Below are 27,978 nucleotides of genomic sequence, written 5' to 3' on the forward strand. Positions count from 1 at the left end.
CATGTGTTCATATCCTCATACAGTGCAGACGCAGATAAATCCTCGACCATCACTCGTGTTGTATGTTAAACTGTGCACATAATTCACTCAGAACAGCCAGATGACATTTAAACAACAGGATTCCGCTCCGCGTCTAGGTTAAAGCATCAGACGAAATAACGTTATAACATTTCGTCTCGTCTCGTTTTGGTCAACGAAAATGAAGAGTCATTTTAGCATAGTTTTTATTTTGTAAGCCACATTTAGTCTCGTTTTTATTCGTCAACAATATTGCATTATACATTTAATTATAGTCATCGTCACATGACCAGCATTTACGTTGCGTCTCGTCTCGTTTTCGTCATGTGATAAAGGTTCGTTGACGACCATATTTAGTCATAATTTTCGTTGACGAAAGCAACACTAGTTCAGTATAACCGGGTTGTGGTTTAATTTCAGTTCATCATGTGGCTGGAAAAGATGGTGTTCACTCACCCTCCTATCGTGTCAGGGAGGTGCATGAGCTGGTTATCATCCACCTTTAGAGAAGACAGTCTTTTCAGTGAACCTGTGGGTACAGAGAGAAAGAGAATGAGTTTGTAATGCATGACAATTTACACTGATGCATTCAGTAAATGACCATTCTTATTTGAGACGGTATCTCCATAACCACTTTACTCGAGACAATAAGACCATGCCAATCTTCAGGGAAACGAAGTAAAAATTTCTTAAAGAAAATTGATACGCTGGCTGAAGATTCACATATTCATTGAAAAACCATGAGAGGCACAAACGAGTTTTTTGCTGATGCCGAGCACCTCCGAGGCTAGAAAAAAACCACTCGCTAAGCTCTAAAATGGATTTCATTAAGCGGTGAGCTGGGGGGGTGTTATTTCACAGCGAGCCTCGTGTTGAAGGGCCGTGTGGCTCGGCCGCTCATTAGTGTCTGTCCGACTGGGCCATTCATTTGGTAATGAGACCGTATTACTGCATTACCCATAATCCTCCTGCTCATTGACACATCTAACCTGTTCATTTGTTACAAAGCAGATTAAAATTGAGACTAGCAGAGCACAGCCTTCAAATCCAAAATGGAGAAGCATGATATTAGATTTGCCTTTTGTTCGAAGTTCAAAGTACCCGTGGACCGGAAGTTGCGATCGTTTTTACTTCCGTATTCGGACACATTTCCAAGTGAAAAGGAATTTCAAAGGAGAAAATTAGTGGGCGTGGCTTGCATTTTTCACTGCGAATTGATTGGATGTGTAAAAACAGCTGTAGCATTGATTTTGAAATGAAACTGGCAGCAAAAGGGGAGGAGTTAACGGATGCTCCGGCCAAGCCGTCGAATTTACGTCATTTGAGATGGATAGTCATTTCAGGGCGGAAGTGCATTTTCAGATTTTAACTGAAGATTATGAGGGTACGTGAATTTTAAAAATAATTTATTAAGCTATTTACTATAAACGCTGCAATATTTTATGAAAAAATAAGAATTGTCATTTTTAATTTCACTGGGACTTTAAAGGACATTTTGGCTTCAAAAACTTTTAAATAAATAATGTAGGTTAACCTGTACTGAACCCAAAATATTCCTTTTAAAGGGGGTAGTTTACCTAAAATCAAATTCCTGTCATCATTTACTCACCCTCATGTCGTTCCAAACCTGTATGACTTTTTTTTCTGCAGAACACAAAAGAAGATATTTTGGAAAAACGTTGGTAACCAACTATACTGGCCCCGGTTGACTTCCATTGTATGGACATAAAACCACTGTGATATTTCTCAAAATATCTTCTCTTGACTTATACAGGTTTTCAACCACAGGAGGGTGAAAAAATGTTGACATTATTTCACATACGTATATAGTCAAAAGTATGTTGACTCACCCTTATGATGAACTGCTTTGTCAATGCCATTGTTTCCATTGAAAACAAAACCAATTGCTGCACCACACAATGATATTTGAAAGAATTCTGTGATAATAACCACATAGTATATCATTCATGTCTGGAGCACAAATGGCATTAAAAGCTTAAACAAAGCTGAATACTATTTAGGGCCGGGCTGTGTTCAAATCCCTTTCCCATTGTATTATAATAGCAACAGTGATGTTTGTCTTGATTGTTAGTGGTGTTTGCCATCTTGTTGTTATGGCTTTGTGTGTTGGTTACCTATAGACCCCGGCAGCTGCGCCAGGGCGTTGTTCGACAACAGAATATCCTGCAGGTTTTCACATCCAGATATCTTGTCATCCACCATCTCAATGTTATTCTTGGACACGTCCAGGTAGCAGAGCTGCTTCAGTGCCCCGATCATCTGTGCACAAAAAAAAAAAACTTACTCTACTGCTCATGTATACATTTTACCAAACCTCATACAATCTATTTACGCCACGAGTGTTGTGAAATTTCACATTTTCAACAGGCTTTAAAGTAGGGCTGCTCGATTATGACAAAAAACATAATCACGATTATTTTGGCCAATATTGAGATCCCGATTATTTAACACGATTACTCATTAACTTTTAAAACAACATAGAAAATAAATAACTTTGCTTTTAAACTGTGAATTCAATTGAAAAATAAATGTAAAGAAATAGCACAGCTGAACCACTGTAAAAGAAGGGGGTGCGCTGTGGATTTATACCACGAGAAAAGAGAGGATCCTTGCAAAATGGAATGTGGCACAATAATCGTTTTACCTCGATTATTTTCTTTTTGTAATTGTTGAAGCCAAAATTGACGATTACAATTAATTTTCGATTAATTGCACAGCCCTACTTTAAAGGATGTGGCGCTTTCGGGGAAAGAAAAAGAAAGCAGTACAAGAGCAAATAATGACAAACAGCATTTGAGGAGATGGGGGTATGAGGTCAAGATAAATGACTGAAAGCCAAAGGCAAGACATGAACTGGTTCAATACATCTCTTACTGTGCGTCCACACCGCTAGCGACTCTGTCGCTAGTCTCTTGCTACGAGGTCGTTAGAAGGCAATCCTAGCTTTGGTTGCTCTAGTAACATTTAATAAACAAACCCTGCAGCAACTGACGAGAGACGGATGACGTGAGCTCCGCTGCTTTACTCCTATTGGTAGTCGGTCCCGAAAGTCGCTCATCATTTGCATAAAGTTAAGCAAATCTCAACTTTGTCGCGTTGCTAGACACGCCCACTTCCTGTCGCCAATGGTCACTGTCACTCGTGTCGCCGGGAGTTGCCGGCTCTCCATTGAAATGAATGACATGGCCTCGCTTTGTCACTGGCGGTCTGAACGGGGCGTTAGACTTCAGGGCAGACCGTGGCCTCCACAACAGGCATCTGTTTTTTGGTTCCTGTCCAAGAACCAAATCTAGGGGCACTTAGAAATCTAACTAGGCCGGTAAAAGATCGCAAACAACAATGTCACGTTACCACAGACCTTGTCTGTCCGGATAGAGTAGCAGGAGAAGGGCTCTAATTTCTCCAAACCAGTAGTATAGTAGTATTTGTTCGCACATGGCATTGGTCATTTACTGGAAATGTTACAACTTATCATTCCTGAAAATTGATCAAACAGATACAATTTTAAACTCATTTTGAACTTTTAAGTGCTGGCTCACCACCCAGCATAAATCATACAGGACATTACTTTGGATGCATCGGGGTGACGACCAATTAGAAGTTATCTGTCTAAACCTCGCTCAATGCTGTTGATTTATCACTGCCGGCGCTAGCTGCTCTCCTGTGTATGGCATAAGAAGCTTAATCAAAAGCATTAATAACCGGAAAGAAATTGAATTCTGCAAAGAGAGAAACATATGGCCGCACGGCCTTGCACAAGGACACACTGTGCAGGTTTTAAGGCGGTCTCTCCGGTCACAGGAAGGAGGTCATGAGGTCACCCTGATATTCAGGCCATTTGGAGTTTTAGCAGATTTCACAGCCTTGTTCAAGAGGGTGTCCTGAATCTATTGGGCGCTCTATAATCCAAATCCACAATTACTGTCAGTGCACACAGCGGCGAGCTAATGCTTTAATTACAACCTATTTCAAAGAAACAGCAGTCTGGAAAGAAGCTCAGCGTTCCTCTTGGAATGTTTAAAGAGTAAATATTTTGTGATTTTTAAGGTCCTACTTTGGTTTATGGAGTGTCCAACAAGTTTACGTACATATAAGATGTAAAAACACTTTAATTTTCAAATAATAGGCCGTTATTATTACCTCACTCTCAAATGATTTGTTCGGCGATTCATCTGTTTAATCTCCTCCTTTCTTTCATCCTACTCAGATCTGATTGGCCAGGTGGTCTAGTCTGCTGTGATTGGTCTACCGCGTGCAGGTCGCAAATGGAACGTAGGTGGGCATTACACGGAGTGAGGCAAATCTGACACGGAACTGAAATTAGATTGACAGACGACTCTTTCGCGTGATTCAGATTCGACTCCTTTTTTCTCAAGCCAATAACTTTGTTATTCTTTCACTTTCGGCTTTACAACTTGGCAGACTGCTTACATTCACTCACAGCAACATTACACACTAGGGGTGTAACGGTTCTCTGTTAAAAATTGAACCGCACAGTTCTCCACCAACGGTTCATGTTAAGTCTGACAACGCATTTATAATGTGGTTCGTTAAAAATATTAATGCGTAAAACAGATTGACAAAGTTCAGCTAATGTATGTTTGTCGCTGGATACACATTTAATACCTACAACAAATCAAGTAACGTAGACCAATTTCAATAGGATTGAAGTATGCTGTACAGTCATTTATGCTTTCATCACCCGGGTGTTGTGAGCGCGCGAGTGCCGGTGAGACCTGAACAGCACATGTTGCTGTTTAAACTACACTCATTCAAGCCTTGCCAATTTAAACATTTAAGTGCAAGATGATGCAGAAGAAAACTCGCTTGCGTGCTGTGAGAAGATCCAAAGCGCGCATGAGGAAAGTCTCAGACATGGCGCAAATATTGAGTTGTCTTTGAAGCGCTTAAACGGACAGATTCACACACGAAATAGGTCAACATGCCCCTCTTGTCGAGTATCTTAACAAACATAGTAGGTTATGTCTTAAGTGAACGGACAAAACAGACGAAAAACAACGCTCGTGTACAGTATCAGTGTACTGGATCCGTTTCATTCCTCTTAAAGCGACAGCAGCATATTACTGCTGTCTGTTAAAAGTCAAGGAAATCACTCACTGCTTGTGACTCAATGGCTTCTGTAACTTCAATTATGATTCATCTTTATTTAATTTGTACATATGCAATGATATGTTTTATTTGATTACTTTAATCCATTTCTACCTTAAAAGGTATATATACAGTATCTTATTTTATTTTCTGCTTTGCTCTGTTGTTTTATTGGTGCTGTTACTTGTAGCTTGATTATTTGTTCTTATTTTTATTTGTCAGTAGTCTCTTTTCCCTGAACATAGCACAAACCGAACCAAACCGAGACCCTAAAACCGTGACACAAACCGAACCGTGAGTAATTTGAACCGTTACACCCCTATTACACACTGTATGAAATGTCATTTTAAGGACATTGTAATAGTTGCTCTTTAAGAGTTAGATTATAGAGGATGTTTAGAATGAAAGGCCTGTCTGGTTCTCTTCAGTACAATAAATACAATATTTGATTTCTGCAGAAGGCCTCCGTTGTGAATCACAGGCAAAACAAATATCCATGTAAATCACAAAAAACAAACATGCAAATTGTTGCATGAAAGCAACACTAAAGACAAACGTACACAGAAGTTTGTTCTGTTTCACATTCTGATCAACCATTAAAGGCAGGGTTAGTATTTTTTCAAAAACGCTTTAAAAAACAGAGTCGGGCCGAGGACCAAAACAAACTTGTAGCCTATCAGCAGTAAGGGGCGTGTCCGCTGCTGTTGACAGAGGGAAGAGAGCAAGCGGGCTAGAAAGAGACTAGAAAAAGTGATGTCTTAATTATTAGATAAAATTAAAGGGTCTGTGGATTTTAAGTATAAAAAGAAGGACCCGCATTTTTATTATTATAAAGAGTTTCCAGCAGAGACCGTTAGGACCCGCGGAACTATAGCAAAGGCTTTTAGCGGAGATACGATAACTCCCACGATACTATGGTAAAGGCTTTCCAGCAGAGAGACGTTGGAGGGCAAGATCGTCTCATTATTACCCCCGAGGAGGTTGCTTTGATTCGGATCAGTATGTGAGTAACATTGGTTTTGTTGTTTGTCAGAACCAAGATATGTTGTTGTTGTAGTAAGTAAGTAGCTGTGTAATGGAGCAGTGTTGAGCGTCATTGTTTATCTGGAACCAGTGTGCTGCTTGTGTATACTTCTGTCGTCTTTGCTTATTTTATTCATTTGCATTATTATTTGCGTGGTCTTAGCTATTATAAAGCTATGCATTTCATGTCTGCGTTGCACAGCACATTCGAGGGCGTGTGCAGGAAGGGGCGTGTTCCTTTTGCGTAGTGGTGTGTTTTGTTGTCGATTTTAAATAACAACACTTTTCAAAAATCGATTACCTTGCCTTTAAATAATTTTGGAAACAATTTTCAAAAATTGACACACGTCACATTTCATTATGACCATTGAACAAATTAAAATTTTGCAAAAAATAGTCTCATGATCCTTTTACATAGAAATCTACATTCGTTCTGCTTGAGCTTCATGACGGTCACAAAATGACTTCATAAATATGTAAAAAAAAAAAAAAAAGCATTATAAACATCATGGTCCAGTTGGTGACTTCATAAGAACCAAAACGCTGCGGTCCTTCTAAAACCTTGTATCTCCATATTTCGTGATTTTTATTTTTTGACATAAATCATTATTAGTCACCCTTTACGTTTGTCTCTGGGTTATGTATAAAGTGTTTGTCAACTTTGACAACATGGTATTTAATCATTTAAAAAGTGTGTTTTTTCCATTTCCTGAAAAACAGGTGGTTTCGGAAGAACCACCACAAAATGTAACCTAACACTCACCCCGGGTAAAAATGTCAGTTTGTTTCCATCTATCCACAGCTCTCTGATTCCGTTGAGCTGCTCCAAAACCTCAGGCTAGAGCGAGAGAGAGAGAGACACATTCTCAGTGAGAGGAAATCCGCTATGGCTTTAATGAATACCATTAAAGGCGGCAGATGCGTATTAGGTGGATGCTCAATGAGAGCGTCTGCATTCACTGTCCATCAATCTGACACCTGGCCGCATTGAGAACTGTGATGTAAGCGCAGCTCAGAAAAAAACTGCGGTACTGCGTACAACACCTGAAAGAGGCAGGTGCGACTCACCACTTCAGTGAACTCGTTGCTCCCCAGATCCAGACGCTCCAGCTGCGTGAGTTTATGCATGCTCCTGCAAACACACACACACACGTTACTAACACTTATAACCCTGGATTAAACAGATTTAAACTTTGCACAAAAAACGTACATCTGGGGGGTCATCGCTTTAGGTGAACTGTAGGTGTGACAGGCATAAAGCTGGGCAGTAACTGCAATTTTTCTTTTTAAAGTGCACATGCAATGATTCCCCAGAGGCACACAAACGGCAGACAAAGACATTTACTGAACGGGCACTAACTGCTAATCTACTTCTCATTGGCTGCTTTAAAACACTCTTAGACTTTACACCCTAAGTTGATAAAGCCAATGCCAATAAAACACTTGATTAATTTAATGCACAAATATAATCTCCAAGGTCAGATAGACATCTCAAATTCAAGATACAGAGTTTAAGGCGGCCAAGCGGTCACAGATTGAATCATAATAAAAAGAATTGTATAAAGCTGTTAATGTTTACAACTGAAATGTAATCAAATCTAACACGTAAAATGTTTTTTGGGGCATTTCTAAAAAATTGTATTATAAATAATTTTCAGCGCTGTTGTTTACGGGAGGGAGCTGAAAGGACATGTAATCAAATCAAATAAGAGAGTGGGGATCAGGAAATGATGTAAATCGGATTCAAACCGGTTTGGCCATCACAAGCATCACGGCTCCACACGTCAGATCACATGTGCGTCTCTAAAACACTGTGTGTGTGTGTGTGTGTGTGTGATGGGTTTATTGTCTTATTGTGCTTCAGGAAAACTGACTTATCCAGTCACACGCTTAGAAAAATGTGTGACTGAAATAAATAACTGAAAACTGCGGTGCGTAATAGGAAAAACATTTTTGCCTAACCCCGACGGAATAATAATGATTTATAAGTTGAGTTGTCAGGTGTGATTTCGCAGGAATTGTCAGTGTGACATCATTTGAGTTTTAAACAGATATGTTGATAGACAGGCAAAAGTTACAAACTGAAGCCAGGGTTGCCAGGTTTGCAGTTTTTCCCGCAGAATTGGGATACGTTTAAACTGTTTCCACAAGTTGCTTTTTTTTTTTTAAGTGGATAGATTATGCTCGTCAGCTGTCATTTGAATGGTAAAATGAGGTTATTTTTAAAAACTACAATACAATGATTTTCATTAATAAAATGCTGTGTAATACATAACCGTGACTGTAAAACATATAGTTTAGGTACAGATGGTTATAGCGGCAACAATATAAATGTTATCTGGCCCAATCTTAACTTCCGATAGACTTTGGCAAAGAATCAATAATTGTTGAGTAGTTTTAATTTAATTGAATAAAATATTAATATAAATTAATATGAACATACGGTAAATAAATTGTTATATTATAACCAAACACAGACCGGAAGTTAACTTCGGGTCAGATGTGACACATATTTGAGTTTTTGGGGTATTGGGGTCACTGTGCTAGTTTTGAATCGCCATTGGGTTGATTTTGTTACGCAGATCTGGCAACCCTGATTGCAACTTTAACTTCAAACCATTGAAAGCTCCAGTTTTACCTGGTCTTCTCTACACATCTAATGTTTCTTAAGAAAACAGCATCATATTGGATATGGTGTTAAACCATCTCTTTAGTCCTGTGAATTAATCCACGTCATGCATTTCTAGACTTCCGCTCCAAATCTGCTCATAATCACATAAACACAAGTCCTAATCTCCGTGTCCAACCCTGGACTAACATGAACAACTAAGGAAGGTTTGGTTTAGGGTGGAGTGTAAACAGCTGGTTTGCTCAGACGTGAGCACAGATCAACTCTAGCCTACAGTCATATCGCAAACACAAAGAAAACAGGAAATGAATACCTAAATAAATGGAATTTTGTACAGCCAATGCGATAAACTCAGACTTGATTGTATTTGATCTATGAGAGTATTGTATTGTAAGGCAGCGAGAGACGAAGATTAGTTGCATTCTAGCTATGGCCGTGTGAGGGCTTCATTCATCTGGTTTGGAGGACGCTGGGTGAGTTAAAGCATGCCAACTCGGTAACTCCTAGAGTGCTGAGCAATCCACAGCTCATCAGTATGACAGACACACACATCGTGAAAACAAGCCTCACAATGATCTTCTATGATCCACAATGAGCAAGAGTCGCAGCACACGGCTGAATCTTAAGAGCTATAAAGTTAAACAATAAAGTTTAATAATAGTAAATGAGTAAGCCATGCATGTGAAGGCAGCTTTCTCTCTCGCTCTGATTATAGAGCGTTTACGTCTTCCTGGTATACTTCCTGATGCAGAACAAAGTCTAAGCATGTGTTGCTGGACAGTAGCTAAATGGTTGCTGGAGGGTTCTGGGTGGTTGGAAGTCTCTTCCTTTGTGTTTTCAATCCACCCAAACAAAAATTCATTCAATCCTTTTGTGTTTGAAGCAAACTAAGTTTGTGGCATCCTGACGTCAAACATGCACGGCCTGTGTGGTTCTACTGACAGATGATGCAAGACTGACTGCCCAACCCATTTCTTTCCCATTCTGTGCTTTTCATACACAAAAGCAAACAAATGAGCCCCCGTATGACGCAATATCATCCCCAGAGCCAGAAACGCTTATAAAACCTGTCGTAGCATGTCACTGGAGTGTCTCCTACGTAAGTCTGAACAATATGAAGCCACGGAGCGAGAGAGAGACGCTCGTCTGTATTATAATGCGGTTATCAGAATTGCTGCAGCAGCGCAGATTGACGTTTAAATATTTTACGAATTCAATCCCGATGCGGCACCTACTTTGGCAACATCTTTAGCTGGTTCTCCCGCAGCTCCAGGATCTGCAGCTTGGTTAGTCTGAGAAACAGAGACAGAAAAATGAAGTGAAACTTTATAAAGTGAAAGTGTACACGGTATGCAGCGAAGCAATAAAGAAAATTATCCCGTGTGTCCTCAGATGAACTGCTGGTGTGCAACAAATACACGTCGCATGGTCTCATCTCAATGAATATGTACTCCAGGCTGTATGTACTGTATATACCGCATTCGCATGAAATCTGTAAGTTAGACCTGTCGCGTGTGCTTAAAAAACAGTCAAACCTTCTTCTGTTTGGGAGAACTCATGTTTGTTGTACATTACATTTTAATGTAGTACATACTTCATCCGATAGTGTATCGAGACACTGTCTGAACTGAAACAAAAGCTTGGATTATCTTGTTCCCTCTTAGACTGAGCAGAGTTCAACCGGTGTGTTACTGAGTCTGTGTGTATGTCTGACCTGCCGAAGCTGGCCGGTAGGAACTCGAGGAAGGCATCATTCAGGTAGAGCTGCGTCAGACTGAGAAGCTGCGTGAAACCTTCAGGGAGCCTGTGGAGACGCGACAGTGCTTCCATGACATCACCGGAGACATGCAGACACACAAAGGTCATCTCTAATATCTTACTACTATCTAGTACTTACTTGGATATAGGGTTCACGCTTGCTTCTACTATGGCCAGCACTTTACAGTTCTTGATATTTTCAGGAAACTCTTGGATGCCTGAAATGTCACACAAAAAACATTGCATTAGCTACAGGTTTAATGTTTGTTGCGATGAATCGCATCCAGAATAAAAGTTTGTGCTTACATAATAAATGTCTGTGTACTGTGCATATTTATTTTGTATTAATAAACACATACACAAAAGGTGCTTTCCGACCGGATAAGTTCAGAAACAAAGTTCTGAAACGGGTAAAGAGGGCTGTCCTATGCGGACTAAGTTTTCCCTCAGGCCATTTCCCCGATTGCATTCGCACCGGCGAAAGGAACTATTTTGTGATGTAAGCCGGTTGACAGCGATGTCATTTAAGCACATCCGCCGAACAACGACAAACAACAGAATGACGGAGGATGCTGTGATCGGCCAATCAGCGTTTGCTTACGTCCCAGATCGTTCCTACCCTGCTAGTTTTGACCCTGCCTCGGTGAAGGAGCTAAAGTGTTCTTCCAAAAAAGGTTCTCCAGAACAATAATTCAGGCCGGTTCTTGCAGTGCGAACACAACAAAAAGCGGGAACTTCCGACAAATAAGCCTGGAACTATGAAAGCCCCTATACATAATCAAGTATATATTTAGGAAATATTTTAATTTAAATTATATAAACATTTATTGATTTATATATTAAATATTTCTCTTAAACATAAATATGTATGTGTATGTGTTTATAAATACAAAATCTATATGCACATTACAAACATTCATTACGGAAACACAAACTTTTATTATGGATATTAATCGCGATTAATCGTTCAAAAGCACTAGTTTGTTTCTACACTGATTTAATCTGAAAACCAAAGAAACTGCATTTCAACCAAATTATAATTTTGCAGTCTTAATCAAATGTAATATAATATAGTAAATGACTTTTGACTCTAACAAGCCATTTTCCCTCGCTCACTTGTAATTCTATTAAATGTATGAGAATGTTACTTTGTAATTCAATTAAAATGTATTTTGCATTGTTGCAAAGCAGCTTTACAGTAAACACATACTAGTACAGAGCAGAGACATTAGGAAATACAAGAAATACATCAATCACATTGTTATTGTCAGATCGTTATATTACTAATGCTATAAACCAAGTATGTTTATCAAGTATGTATACTTGAGATACAACTGCAAAAATAATTGTCTGTAAGATTGTCTTTCAAATAGAAAAATGACTAAATGAATGACAACTACATCAAATTTAAACCATTCCAAGAAATGGATGAGATCAGAAATACCTGTCATTTCAAATTAAGGCTTGCACCCAACTCAATATTAATATTTTAATAATCAAAAATATATTGCTATATTAGACTGTACTAGGTCTAAACTATGTCTTTCTATAAAAAAAACACTTGGCAATGTATAGTAAGAAAGCTTTAGCACTAGCCTGCATACTTCCTGTCCTACTAACCACAGGAGCTGGAGTGTGACATTATAGTTATGTTAAGATTTCCTCCCTCCAACACCCGGATGTGAACTCTTAACTGCATGCACAGTAACCACAGGCGAGTCTGTTCTAACCCCAGCGCAGCGGGACGATCACGCTCCATTTTATTTTAAAGTTTTGTAATAACACTTATGGAAACACCTGAGCCATTGAGAGAGAGAGAGTCGCGTCAACTTCGTTGACTCCAATGGAACAGTTTTTTCACAGCAATGGAGGCTCTCAATAGTTCCTGGAAGTTAATAGTAACGCATGGAGCTGCGACTAAACAGACCAACTGAGGTAAACTTTTAACCCATTTAAAGACGAAAGCCATTCAATAAATAAAAAAATGAAAGAAATAAAGCATTTAAAGAGAAAACAACTTCCTGGAACTATCTGAAGGCTCCAGGAATCACGTGACGCTCCAGCGTTTTGGACTTCCATTGGCAGACCTCTCTCTCTCAATGGCTCTGGGAAACACTATAAACGCTGAGCAAAAACAAACACAAGCAGTTTGACAGGAAGGGAGTGACGATTATAAACCTGCAAACACATTTTTGTGTGGGTGGTTACAGGGTGACGTACATAAACGGATAAATGCTGAGTACAATACAAATGAACTTGTCACATGATCGGGGTTGATAGGATGCTGTAGTGTGGTGAGCATCTTGGAATCATAAGCATTGGACTCAAAGGGAAAAGAATGCTGGGACATCGAAATACTTTAAACACTTTTATGTGTTTGTGTGCATTTCAGCTATTATGTACAGCTGTACAGTACTACTATTGCCAAATGTGAATGAAGCCTTTCAAGCTAGCATCCTAATTGTTATGAGACCTCGTGTGACTGATTGTAAATCTTCTACATATGCAGCGACTCTGTTATGGTAACTCTCACGCCCCAAATAGTTTTTATCATGAGAAGCACACAATAGACTTGACCGATGCGCACATTGTCTACACAGGAAGCGAACAGTGTCTCGCCGTGACCGTTTGAGGTCGTCTATACTGGAAGTGATGTAGATGCACCTCATCTCGAAATACACACTGACAATCGACCAATCAGATGAGAGCATGATGCAAGATCTCAGCAACAGTAAAATGGAAGGATTCTTTCTCGTTTCCTTATTGATTTTCAATGGACATCCATTGGTATGAAAACTTGCTTAGGCAACTGTGCAGTGCATCAAAAATAGAAATGTGTCATCAATTCAAATATAGACGCATCACAACATAAAAAAGCGTTAATTTAGTGAAGAAATATGCTTATGCTGAATAAATGCTATCTAGGCAGCCTTATGTACTGTATTTGATGCACGTCGCCAAACTGCAAATGCAACTCTAAACCAACGCTCAAAACATTCAACCTGGTTTATAAACTAGGTTGTGCAGATTTTTGTGCTGCTGCGTGAAATGGGAACCGTCGAGCTTGCCGAGCTGAATTGAATTACAGTGGATAAGGGGTTAGCGAGTGCATGCACATATCAGGATGACTCTGCTTGTGTTATGGGTGGACTGATAGCGTAACTGGACTCCAAAGAGGAAAAAGAAAGAAGAGAGGAATGGGCCATTTTGCTTACTGTTCTTGCTGATGTCCAGCTCCCTGAGATTGATGAGGTTTGCCACGCCCGGCGGCAGGACCGTCAGATCGTTGTCTGGTAAACTCAATCGCTGAAGCAACTGGCAGTTGAAAAGTTGCTGTGATAAACACAAAAGGAAGAGAGAGAAAAACACTATGAGATCAAAAATGAGGAATATTCATTTGAATTGATCCAATGCAACGTCTTAACAGAACGCCATCCTTTCACATCCGATCAATTCCTAATAGAAAATCTAAACCCTGTACAACTATTTTCTTCTGTCATACAGAAATTTTAATCCAACACTTTCAATAGAAAATAACACATATGGACCATGAGGGCATGTTTGATTTCGATATAAAATAACTTCTGTCACAAAAATAGTTTGAGATTTTGTAGGTTTGATTCATGTCTGTTTAATGAACTGACTCGCTCTCTAGTTGTTCCAAATCTGTATACTTTTTTTTGTTTGGTTGAACACAGAGAAAGATATTTGGACGAATGCTTGTAACCAAACAGTTCTTGAACCCCATTGACTACTATAGTAGGAAAAATGACAATGGTAGTCAAAAGTGCACCAGAACTGTTTGCTGTCCTACATTCTTCAAAACCTCTTCTTTTGAGTTCAACAGAAAACAAATCATGAAGTAATTTTTCCTACTATGGGAGTCAATGGGGTCCAAGAACTGTTTGGTTACAAGCATTCTTCCAAATATCTTTCTCTGTTCTCATCAGAACAAAGGGATAGTTCACCCAAAAATAAAATTCTGTCATCATTTACCCACACCCCTAATTTCAAACCTGTATGAGTTTCTTTCTTCTGCAGAACACAAAAGAAGATATTTTGAAGAATGTTGATAACCGAATAGCGGTGGCAGCCATTGACTTCTATTGTATGGACACAAAACCAATGCAAGTGAATGACTGCCATCGTTGTTCGGTCAACAACATTTTTCGAAATATCTTTTGTGTTCTGCGGAAGGAAGAAACTCATACAGGTTTGACATGACAAGAGGGTGAGCAAATGATGTCAGAATTTTCATTTCATTTTTGGGTGAACTATCACTTTAAAGAAATTGTTCACCTTCAAAATAAAATATTCTGTCATCATTTACACCCCCTCTTGACATTTCAAACCTGTATGACTTTCTTTTTTTCTGAAGAACACAAAAGAAGATATTTTGAAAAATGTTGGTAACAGAAAACCGTTGGTCCCCATTGACTTGCATTGGTTTTGTGTTCATACAATAGAAATCAATGGGGACCGACGGTTATTGGTTACCAACATTTCCCAAAATCTCATCTTTTGTGTTTTGCACAACACTGGTTTAAAATGACAACAGGGTGAGTAAATGACAGAATTCTCATTTTGAAGCGGAACTATCCCTTTAAAACCCATTCCCTAATGAGTTTTAAAACTCATAAACACATGTACAAGTTTTGCTGGTGGGATGTACAGCTAATTGATATATATCCAGGAGAACTGGATTGACTGACAATGTAAAAAAATGAACTGTTTTTATACATGTGGCGCGAATGCGTGTTTGTATTGCAGGATTGTGCTCGTACTTTGGGCAGCTCCTCAATCTGGTTGGCATCAAGGTAGAGCTCCTCCAGGGTCTTCTCAAAGCTGAAGATCTCTTTAGGGACCTGCTCCAGACTGCAGTGCGAATAATCCAGCGAAGTGACGGCCTCCTCCTCGCCCCGCAGGCAGCGGCACGGCACCAGCCGCACGAATAAGCTGCGCTTACTGCTCATCCTTGTGACAGCTCAGGCACTGGAGGAGAGAGAGAGAGAGAACATGATCATCTCATGAACATGAATTATTTAAGCACAGAAACACTGGGATACTTGATAGTGCTGTCAAAACAGCTTGGTTACACACGCTGCGGAACATCGTTTTTTTGGGGATTCGCCATTCACCGAGTAGGCATTGTTCGGCAAAAAAATACGACAATTACTTGCCAGCGAGGACTGCGGTAACATTTATTAAAAACCATTTATATTCATGGTCTGCAAATTCATTATACAACGTATAATGGAGTTGGAGAATATCACGCACCTTTATTGGAGAAAAGCCCTCAATATTGTATCAAAAAAGGCAGCAATAGCAACTGCCCCAGACGCAAGGGTTCTCTTCTGTTGTGACGCGTCATGAAGAGCCCTTCAATCTACATTTGGATGAATTGTGGCGGGTCGGTTGCTACTGTTATTCAATAGAAATATCCAGGGGTGACGCTAATTTGAAATTGCGGTGCACAGAAACAGGCGCGGATGGCCATTTGGTGAACTGGCTCATGTGGACCAGTACAGCTCAATGTGTCATGTTCGGAAGTCAAACAGATGAAGGGGACTTCCGAAACTGACAAAAGCGGGTTTCCCGACCAGCGGAATGCGATGGCAAACAAATGGTTGGTAACCCTGTGACAAATGCTAGTCGCCTCGTTAGCGCACCCGTCTCCCATGCCGGACCGATCGCCGGTTTGAAGCCCACTCATAATGCAAGGCCGGAACAGTAGCAAACTGTTTTACTCAGGAAAGCTTTTAGAAATGGAGACAAATGGACTTTTGGACTTGCTCATGAAGGCAGTCTGTGTCAGGAATGCGGTACCATGACCTGAGAACTTCCATCTCTTCAAATGCGGTAACTGTCATATTTTAACTAGAACAAGTTATACTTGCATTTTGTTAAAATTAAATACTCACATTTTAGTTGCATTTTTCAAAACGACAGTGAGGTAGACTGTAAAGGGACCCTTTACGCAAAAGGGCACAAAGCCAAGTTAGATGGATCATCCCTCTTGAGAAACCTAAAGCAAAGGGTCTTAGGTAAAGAACACCATGGTGATACAAGTAGTTCAAGGATCACACTTAGATGCTTCAAATCTGCAACCTGTGTTTACCAGTTTAGATTTTTTAACACAAAGCTAAAACAGCCACAGAACAGAGAGGCAGATGAAGTTTTAATGATGTTGGGCCATTAGACAATGCGCTGGACACAATAACACACAACTATCAGACAAATGCGACACGACATAAAAACATCAATGTCAAAAGATCATTCAAACAATCTGAAAGTAAAAACACAGGCCCGAGACTCGGTTCCTCTTGGAGAGGGTCCAAGCACACCATTGTGTTTCCACAAACTGTGTCCTGATTACGTGGAGTTCTGAAGTATTGTGACCGGGGTCTAGAGTATCCGCTTTCAGCCACGAATTTCTGCACACAAAAGAAGCGCAACAGGGAAAAAACGCCTCAACTTGATCTCACTTTGTTATGGAATGTCGAAGGGAAGACGTGTGGGAAAATGTGTGAAGGAGTTCCTCCTTCCAACCGGGAGTTCTGTTTGCTGGTTCAGAGCTCATGCGAGGAAGAAGAAGAACGCTCGGTGAGGAAGGGCTGGATTACATCACAGATTGTGGAATGTGGCTGCATCAATGAGATTCTTGTGGAAAGAGTTTGGAGAATGTGCCTCTCCTCTTCCTCATGGGCAGACAGACACAGCCTAACCCTTCACCAGGCGCAATGTGTGCGTAAATATGTTTGGACTGAGGGCATCATTCACATCCAAACAATTATTCAAATGGAAAACACCAAGTCACACTCTGGGTATTCTCAGAAAATGTTGACTGGTGTTATGAATGGTCCAATGGTTTCTGCATGGCGATTCACAAATACCATCGGTCTGAATCTTGATTTAGTCAGTTATTAAACAGCAGATTATAATGTCCATTTCTTAGTAAAAGAAGGCTTCTAATAGTGTCTTTAAGACCCCTCACTGTACAACATCCAGGTAACACTGGTGTGGTTATAACAGCCACAGTTGCGTCACTTTTACAGCTGTTGAGTTTCGTTGTTGCGGAAAGTTTGGGCTGACAGAGATAGCGAGTAAGAACAGACTGGCCTCCGGAGGCCTCCTCTTATCAGTCATAATAAATACACACGCCTAGTGACATCGACTTGCACAAGAGTGCACACGCATACACTGAGGGAAATGGGCGTGCTTGCCCTCAATGCAAGTAGGTTATGGGTGGAGGGTTCGTGTTTCCCTTTTAACACACTGGCGGACAATGACAGCCAGATCCTGTTGGTACCAAGTCGACATAAGTTGCTGGAGCTACTGGGAAGTGAAAAACGGAGACTTGCGTTCTTTAGAGAGACCGCAGCGAAAGCATTCGAATACAAGAGATATTCTTGCATGTTGCATTTTTTGCTCGTTCTCCCAGATATCTCCAGTCCTGCGGGGAAATCCATGCATGTATAATGGAACCTTTGTCAGTGCGTGGGAAAATACAGTTTTACTTCCCATTGGTGCCGACATCATCATGTGATGCATGCCATGCGATACAGACCTCACTGAGGCTGCGAATGTCTGTGAATGCATATGGCTGTCTCCAAGGAGCAATGCAGCCTATCAGAATAAAAGTAATCAAAACCACATGGCCTTCAAGCTAAGAAACACATTCACTTACCCTCACTTATGTACACATAAAAAAACCACCAGCTGTTTGTGTTCTGCAGTTTCTCTTCGTGATGCATAAACTACACATGCTGGGTTTATAAAATTACCAAGGGCACATTAGTAAGGCAAACATCACTATTATAATTGCTCACGTTTAGGAAAAAACCTATGCCTAAGTACTTCAGTATTCAAGTTTGCTTTTTCACTCTGAATGCTTCAACAACCGCAAAGTAACATTCTGGCAACCACACAGAACGCCATAGAAAACACAAATTTATGTGTTACAAACAACTTATGAGGCCACACTAGACATTCCATTGACTTTTATTCATACGCATTAGAAAGCATCAAAACGCAAACTCCTGCGAAAAAGTTCCCAAAGTTCAAGTTTGATGACCTGCAAATCTGTATCATGTGACGACGTGTGACCAATAGAAGATCGATATGTGACTGCGTGGCCATTTCACTTAGAGGAAATGCTAATGCTAATAATAATAATAATAGTTATATCCCACAATACAATTTTGTACAATACAGCCTTAAAAAAACGAAAAGAACAAAACCAGTGCAAATACATCAAAATCAATAATGTGTAAATAAAAAACCCAATGACTCTCTGTGTTTCCCCTAGGTTTACGGCTATGGGGGGGCTACGGTCTCTATATTTTTCTTTGCGGAGGAGGTCCGGACTATACTTTTTTTAATAAATAATGTTAAATCAATCAATCTAATGTTTTATCAGGCCATTTACTTTATATTCTGATAGCCACAGTCTGTATGAAACATAGAAGGTCTGGTAACTGAGAAAATGTGTTGTAGGCTCTGGTGCTGAAGCGAAGTCCCAGTGGTCTATTTTAATATTTAAACAAACTACTGACAACAAAATGTAACAACTGAAATAAATGTATCATGAGCAGGAGTACTTACAAAGTTACTAACAGCCTTTCCATGCCATTCATACTAGAACTGCTTCTAAATATAATTTCCAATTAAAACATGATTCACAATGAAATGCTCTTAACATGCTGATTATTTATGCTATTAATATCATAAATGTTACATGTAGATACAAGACGTTATGTTTTATGTTATGTCTGTCACAAACCTATATAGCAAACAGTAAACTGACTGACAGCTAAAAATACTTGATTACTGCTGCATTTTCGTTTACTTAAGCGTTACATTAAAAGTGTCCATTTATCTACCTGCTCTTGGTGTCTGCAGGTCTTTATATGCGACGCGTCTTTGGCGGGAGAAGCAGCGCTCACGGAACGGAAAGGGTTCAAATGAAGCACGTTTGGCGCTAAATAAAGATATTAGAGGATATAGCGGCAAAATATAATCAACATAAATGTCCCTGAGTGCGCGTGATGTGTACATCTCAGTTATGTACACGTGCTGCTCAATTTAAACCACAGAAATAGTCTGACTTTTGAATGGTTCATTGTGTCTTGCGGTCCCGGATGGAACGAAGGATAAACTGGGTGAAAACCTGTCATCCGGTGGTAACTGGACTGTTGCTTGTCAGGTAGGGATGTAACGATTCACCGTGAGCCGGTTGAAAATCGGTTATAATGAGCGACGATTCAAATCGGTTGAGGCTTGAACTGAATCGCAATACATTTTTTGAACAACAGGGGCCGCTATTTTCACTGCAAACCTAAACGTGGATGCTGATATTTCTTAAATGCAAAAAAATCCAAGAAAAGCACAGACAGTATTAGTTTGTTTATATTAAAGAGACTTTTACTATTATTAATTTGTTATAAAATTGCAGTTTAGTTTTGTTATTTGAAATAAAACATTATTTTATCATACAAAGAAACGTGAAGCATTTAAGAAATAATGCAAGGGACGTTGTTCATTTCTAATTTGTTTCAACTCATTTTTTCAAAATAAATCGTGAGTAAATCGTGAATAAATCGCATCGTGAGATCAGAATCGTGAATCGCATTGCATCGTGAGCTGAGTGAATCGTTACATCCCTATTGTCAGGGGGAGGGCATGTGTATTTTCACCACCCTGGGATCGTTTAAAAACGCAATTTTTCACACGCTCTCTGTCCGCTGGTGAAAGTGTGCTTACCTGTGTATATGCGCGCGCGCTTCGGGTACTCGATACAGAGAGCAGAGGAGAATTGTAAAGGCACGCGTCCACGTAGAAACAGAAATGACATGCCGCCATGTAAATGAGATAAATAACATAATGCTATTTAGTTTGTTTATTATGAGAACAAGGTATAGACATGTTATATAGGAAAGGTAACCTTAAATTACTTCTCTTGTGATCTAACGCTACATAAAAAAATTAATTAACTTGACCTTCAAGGGGGGCGGGAGGTGCCGTTGGAGGGGCTGGGCATTACTAAGGTAATGGTAGAGGAAACACTGACTCTTTTATCAACGTTTTTCTGGTTGTTGCCCAAATACGCAGAGCTCTGCGTAGAAATTCTATTGTGACTGCTGCATTTAAAACAACTTGAAAAAAAAGCAACTGCTTAGCAACGCCCTGGCAACCCGCAACGCAATAGCACCTTAGGAAGAAAACATATATTTTTATTTTATTTTTACTTCTAACGCAATAGGTATTTATTATTATAATTTTATATAACATTTTTTTCAAGAAATAAATTTGATGTCAATAAAGTTGAATCTTATTGATATACCGTATCGCCTGAGTACCGTATGCACCAGTCACAAGATAAAAGAACCAATGAGATTCAACGCCATATTTGAAATGGCTCTGCTAGTCTGTCTGTTACCATAAATTCGCAATGTAATGGATTGCTAAATGACCTCAAAATATGAAATATCTCTCACAAACATATTGTTTCGCTTGAGAAGACATTTATTAAAGGTCTCCTCAGACGAGCACTTTCAACAAGTTGGTATGATTTATTAGGGTCTTCATGAAATGTCTGGAGCATATTTTGCTTAAAAACACTCAATGGCTGTGTAAACAAAACCCTTCTTGCTGCGTCAAAAACAGCTATGCTCACAGCAACCCGTTTTGGTGCATGTCTCTTTAACTGATAATGAGTTACAGCAAACTCCACCCCCTTCTGTCCAGCGTGTCAACACAACACGCGTGTAGTGGCAATGGTTTAGCTAAATGATATTTCCTGAATTCCTCTGCGGTTAGTTTCGTCTAAAGTCCTATTCGCACAGGATTAGTATTATCTGGGGACCTCTGGTTATTTGTAATAATCACAGAGATTGTCTGTGATCTTAATCCCGTGCGAAACGTAATTTGTCAAGTAAAAATTCCCCCACAAATTACCTACCATATTTTGACAAACACCGAGGTCCTGTGATAATATTAGTCCAGTGCGAATCGGCATCTCTGCGATTTGAAATTGAATTGAATTGAACAAGATTTGGCGGGATCGTATCTCATTTTTTCAAGGTTTCTGTGCACCTTTTCAGTCATTTTATGCAAAGAATGGAAGCTGCGTTGGAGTGTTTTCACAGTATTTTGGGTGCTGGGTTATGTCGCTACATACCAGACAACAATAATATTGGCAGAGAGAAAATATTCACTGTAAAAAAACATGACAGGATCAGAAGAGCGAAACAAAAAAGAAGCAATATATGGAGATGGATGATGCATGGCAGCATGCGGTAAGGAACATTCTTCGGTTTACATACAACTACACCTACAACAACAAGACTTTCACGTAGGGCTGTCAACGGTAACACGTTAACGCATGCGATTAATTATTTCAAATTAACGCGTGAAAAATATTTAACGCAATTAACGCAGCATCCGTTTGTTTTGACATCCTTTGTCTAGCGTTACATTATGTAATCACGCTCTTATTCGTGTACAGGCTTTTAAACCACTTAAGCGCGATTTGAAACAGTTGCTTTGACATGTTCAATGAAGATAGATAGCTTCTAAACTGTGGGACGCGGCAAAACGCAACACGAGGTCCAGTCTGGTGTGTTCAGTAACGGGCTAAAGGCTGCCTCGGTGAATCTCTTGTCAGACAGCGCATCCGTGTTAAGCTCTCTTTCGTGAGTTTATGTTTAGAAAGAGGGAAGCGCCTTCACGTCATTTCCGGGAGATAAGTCAGTAAATTCGAGTAAAATCACAGAGTTCACTTATCCAGTGCGAATGTGCAACATGATCACAGACAATCTCTGCAATTATTACAAATGACCAGAGGTCCCCAGATAATTCTAATCCCGTGCGAATAGGGCTTTAAACGTCTCAAATCATTCGTCCGGAGACAAAAAAAAAGAAGTCACAGCAAACAGCTAATGTGCTTACGTTGTGCGTGTATGCTTACCTAAAATCCACGGAATCCACTGCAGATCTCAGCGGAATTACATGGATTTTAGCTCTTGTCATTGACAAGTTATAACGTTACACACACAACGTGAGAGCTAGTTTGCTGTGACAGATTTCTCAGTTTAAGCACGAATGATTTGAGGCGTTTAAAACGAAACTAACCCCAGTGTTTGCCCCTGTTCATTAGCAAAACAAACAGCTTGCCACAGCTAAACATATTAACGCACATAATGTATTAACATTCATACAGCTAAACTCCAAGTGTCCATCTGCACTTATATACAGTAACTTTAACACTGGCTTTGAATGTTCTATTTAGCCCTTGACTGACTTGGCTCCCTTCGCTATCATATGCTAACGTTATCCTTCTATATATTATATACGGTACATTTACGTCAATTCAGACTGTTGATAAATATTACTTACATCGGCAGTTTTGTCTCGTTCAGTCAGTCTCGATCCCTCTTGAGGAACAACTTTGAAGCTAATCCTGCTTGTACTGTCCCAGGTTGAAAAAGCACTCCGGTTTGAAGTGATTCGCGCAAAAAACAAGCAGGTTTTTACTTATGGTTTCTGATGGATTTCCACTAAAAATAAAATAAATTCACTCCTGTCTCTTCCGAGGTTAGGACTCTGTGCAGCGACTACATTGCATGTTGTCCACGAACTTTAGCCATGGCGTCACGTACACCGCTGTCGCTTGTGAAAACAACAATGGTGGGTGGAACTGTGTAGATTAAGGGGCGGTAACATTATAATAAAATCCGCTTTGGATGTCACAATCGGAGCAAAATCTGAACGGCTCGATTTCTCACACGCTTGCAGGGAAAGTCACACCAAAACAAATTTACTGGGCTCTTATTTTTCACATTTTCTGGGTTGCTAGATGCACCGGGGGGACCCGATTATAGCACTTAAACACAGAAAAAGTGGGGTTTTCATCTGACGTCTCCTTTAAACCAATGGGATTACTTTATTTGAATTACTTTAATGACGAATATATATGTATTTGGAGCTGCGCCATATTGACCCCTATATAGGATGATTCTGTAAATTTTTTCGTTTGTATTCATCAGGGTGAGTAAACTTAAGAGAATTAACTGATTAAGATTCATCCCAGTACTACTTGTTCTTTTTTCATCATCGAAACTATGCAAACTGGTTCTCCACCGATTATAAAGGCTTTAATATAATTAATGTAATATTTCTGTACGGCGGGTGGAGGGGGGTCCAGAAGAGATTTGCCAGCTGGCAGAAATTTAATATCAAATAGCCCTCCCACAATCTGTGCACTCTCTCCTCTGCCAGTTCACCAGCAAACTCTGTCCCATTGGACAGCCCTTAACCCCTTGGGTGACCGCTGTTGCTATGGTTACGACCAGCCAGGCAGTGGGAGTACAACTAAGGTAACTGTGGCAGACACTGCTGTAGCTACATTCCACAGCGCAGCCCGAAGCCTCAAGGTTACAGCCTCATATGGCATAAAAAAACAGACTGTTACAGTTCCAGCAAAAAATACCTGTGGGGGAAATCACACCTATGGAGTCCCACAGAAGAAGAGGAGGAAATCAGGATATGCAGTGGGACTCGTTCACACACATGCTGGCATGGTAAAGGCAACGGCACTGCGATAGGGATGGGTTTCACAGATCATTGTCTAATGGATTTTGGTGTAATACAGTACAGAGACTTGTAGCTAATAAACAAAACAAGAAAAACAGTGTGACTTGACACGCTAAGAGGAAACGGAGAACATGATCAAGAGGTTTACAAGGAAAGCAAATCCTAAAATTGTGTAATTTACTCGCACTCATGTCATTCCACACCGGTGCCATATAAAGACTGTATTTCATCTGTTGCTTCATTTAAAGGGGTCATATGGCGCGAATATGTGTTTTTCTGTGTCTTTGCCCATGCATGTATTAGACACGTAAAATTGCAAAAATTTAAGTGTCGGAACAAAAGATGCATTCTATCTAAAAGCGAATGCTCACCCAGACCTGCCTGAAACGCCTCATGTAACCACACCCCCAAAAATCCACATCAGTTCGTGGTATGATTTGACTAAGACTGCCCAAATGTATAAGCAAGTCAGTACTGTCAGTATAATTGCTTTGGAACCTGATGTTCCAAATATGGTAAGAGGCGTTACATTTCCGTCACACACTTGCAGTATTCGACCAATCACTGTGCACTAATTAACTGGCCAATCATAGCACACCTCGCTTTTTAGAGCGATGAGCTTTGTAAAAAATCTGCGCGTTTCAGAGAGGCGGGGAAAACAGGAGATAAAAACATCCACGGTATGTGGAAAATACAGCGTTTTTTAACCTTTAATCATGTAAACATCTTGCATTACATCTAAAACAAACGATAATATTCGTTTTAGCCATGTCATATGACCCCTTTATAAAACAGATTTTTCCTATTCATAACTATTTTACATTTTATATAATTTTTTAATTCATAATATTTTTCAAGTAAAGTATATTTACATATTAATTTGAGTCAGTCAGTCATTTTTGTCAGTTTTTCGGATTTTCAGTAAATTACCAATTTTGGTCCATAAGCCAAATGCACCATTTTAATGTTGTTGTTGTTATTTTCAGAGTAGGACATCTCCAGTCCCCATTCACTTTCATTGTATTTATAAAACAACATTTGGGACATTATTAGAACACAGAGACATCAGGTAGAAAGTCATACGAGTTTAAACTGACATGAGGGACCGATATTTCATTTCTGAGTGAACATCTGAAGATCAAGGGAGATGATTTGGAGCGAATCGGAGGCTTTTTACAGTTCGTGGGAACTTGTTGACCCATTTTCTACCGCTCTGTGGACCAACATCGAAGACCAATTAGACAACGCTCACATTTTGAATACGACGTGGCTCTGCTCCCCTCCGTCCCTCCCCCAGCCTGCGGTTATCAGAGACTCACAACAGGAAGAGTCTGCCGCCGTCTCACTGATGCATAGCTCTGTTGTCCTCTCCAAGCCTTCGCTAGGCAAAACTGTGCACGCACGACGCCAAGGAACCGACACGTGGCCAAGAATCAGCCCCCGTTAATATGCACAAGTCTTTTTGTGGGTGCTGATGTACACATTTCTCAGTTCCTGATGATGAGAAGAGAAAGCTTTCAGATCCTCTCGGATACACACGAGCGAGGCAGCTCAATGGATCGACCGGAGGCGTCAGAGTGTGAGATGTACAGTTTCTGACAGGGTTAAAGATATTTATAGAAGAAACGGCAGAAGATTTCTGCGCATTGAGTTTGGATCTGAACACAGTTTTGATGTAGGAATGCCGGAGTGATGAATTCAAGAATAAGGCCATGTTTAGAGGGTAGAGAGAAAGCCAGAGAGAAAACATCACGCGTAACCCTTAGAATACACAGTCTGGAGGGAAGTACTGAAAATAGCTGGATGTAGTACAAGTTGTCAATCTGAAGTTTAGATACGGCTCAGGAAATCTACATAACTTGGCACAGTAATGAAGGGCAGCATCAATTCAAGTTTATTTATAGTTTTTTTTACAATGCTCCAATGTTTCAAAGCAGCTTTATATGGAAACAATAACTTATTCAAAGATTTCATTATTCAAAAATGAAATTATTCAAAGTACGACTACATATAAAGAAGAATACATGATTTCAGTGCAAAAAAATGTGAAGCCTTTACAGAGACTACAGGACATGCAGACAGGGAATGTTAAAACTTTTACTGACACAATTTTTAACATTTTCTACAAAAAGGCTTTAAAAATTCTCATTACCGTAACCATTTAAAACTGTCAATACTATAGCGTGTTTTGCTAAAAAAAAGCAAAGCCATAATGCCTAAGCAATTTATTAATGAATCATAAATTACTCATAAATAATAAAACATGAATGAGTTGTTATATTTTAATAGAAAATTATACATGAACCATTTTTTAAATGCGGAAAACTACCCCTTATCGGTAATGAGAATGAAAGAAGTCAAGAATATTAAGCTTTTAACTAGAAAAATATGTAATTTGTTAACCTGGTAGCCATTTGAAAGGTACTAGTGGACATAAAATCAAACTTAAAGGAGCAATGTGGGATTTTTAGAAGGATCTATTGACAGAAATGCAATAAAATTGTCTTCAGAGGTGTATAAAGACCTTACGTAATGAAGTGTTATGTTTGTATTACCTCAGAATAAGCTATTTCTATCAACATACAGAGCAGGCCTACATACATGGAATTCGGCATGTTGCGCCGCCATGTTTTCCACAGAAGCCCTAAATGGACAAACAGCTCTACAAAGCACGTTTCCTCTTCCTCTACCCTGCAGTACGTTGTCTGGTTGTCCCTGACTTTACAAAGGGGGGAAAAACATCTAACTTACTCCTAACTGCTATCCACTGTCAGATCAAACGCCTTAAAAAGCGTTTAGCTAGCTCTGGCCTCCAACGTGCTGTTCAACGCAAGAATGAAATGCTTAGCTTTATCATAGCGTAAACCACACAAATAATAATGCAAATGAATAAAATAAGTGATGACGACACGAGTATATATAAGCAGCACACTGGTTTCAGATAAACAATGACGCTCAAAACTGCTCCGTTACACAGCTATATATCTTGGTTGTAACTAGACATATGCCCGGTTAACCGAAAATATATATCACGTGATTTATGCACAACTTGTGAGTGAAGTACGGTAAAATGCTGCTGCATCCAGCCAGAGGGCGCTCTCGTGCAGAAACTCCAAATACGCCCTGCAGAAGAAGACCATAACACACGTAGTAGTAGTAGTAGGAAATGACTAAGGACATGTTTTTATCACATTATTTATAGTATTTTTATGATAATAAAGTATATTTATAATGATCATGTTTGACGGGTGTTGCTTTTTCAAATGCACGTTATAAGCGACTCAAACTCGCACTGCTTTTAGATCGAGCAGCATTTCTACTGATCCCAGAGCCGTGCTTCAAGGACAAACTAGGCATCAATAAAATAAACGATACCTTGCATTATCGCAGCCAGCTCTGTTTCAGCAGGATTTGGTGGTAACCGCGGTTAACCGGGCACATGTCTAGTTGTAACAAACAGAAAAACAAATGTTACTCTCACAGACCGATACGAATCAAAGCAACCTCCTCGGGGGTGATTTTTAGACGATCTTTCTCTCGGTTCTCTCTTGGTTGCAATTATCAAACTCACCGCTAGTGGCCGCTAAGAATTCCACCCTAGACCTTTAATTTAAATATAGAAGATGAGAATATCAGTCATGGACACTTCTTTTTTTCTTCATTTTTATTATACAATATTCAGTCAATTATTTTTTATCTGTGTATTGTCGCTTATAAAAACAATGTTTTTCACTCACTCGTAGAGAGCATGTTTTCAATTTTTATAGATATGACGTGTTTTTTCCCGTGTATTGTCGTTTATAAAAACAATGTGCTCCTTGTAAAGA

At 39.6% G+C, this 27,978-nt stretch overlaps 1 protein-coding gene across 4 annotated transcripts in view; it reads right to left on the minus strand.

Annotated features, from left to right (window-relative positions):
* erbin (erbb2 interacting protein) overlaps positions 1 to 27,978 on the minus strand; it is a 93,987-nt gene that overhangs the window by 27,992 nt on the left and 38,017 nt on the right. For all 4 annotated transcript variants that reach the window (XM_057320385.1, XM_057320387.1, XM_057320388.1 and 1 more), the window contains exons 2-10: positions 15,343 to 15,550; positions 13,774 to 13,891; positions 10,698 to 10,776; positions 10,515 to 10,604; positions 10,036 to 10,092; positions 7,240 to 7,303; positions 6,935 to 7,009; positions 2,154 to 2,298; positions 475 to 547 (exon numbers count right to left, since the gene is read on the minus strand). In XM_057320385.1, the coding sequence (XP_057176368.1) occupies positions 475 to 547; positions 2,154 to 2,298; positions 6,935 to 7,009; positions 7,240 to 7,303; positions 10,036 to 10,092; positions 10,515 to 10,604; positions 10,698 to 10,776; positions 13,774 to 13,891; positions 15,343 to 15,531 (890 nt within the window). In that variant the 5' untranslated portion in view covers positions 15,532 to 15,550. The remainder of the gene's footprint in view (positions 1 to 474; positions 548 to 2,153; positions 2,299 to 6,934; positions 7,010 to 7,239; positions 7,304 to 10,035; positions 10,093 to 10,514; positions 10,605 to 10,697; positions 10,777 to 13,773; positions 13,892 to 15,342; positions 15,551 to 27,978) is intronic.

This window comes from Triplophysa rosa, linkage group LG22 (assembly GCF_024868665.1).
Source record: "Triplophysa rosa linkage group LG22, Trosa_1v2, whole genome shotgun sequence".
Taxonomy (NCBI): domain Eukaryota; kingdom Metazoa; phylum Chordata; class Actinopteri; order Cypriniformes; family Nemacheilidae; genus Triplophysa; species Triplophysa rosa.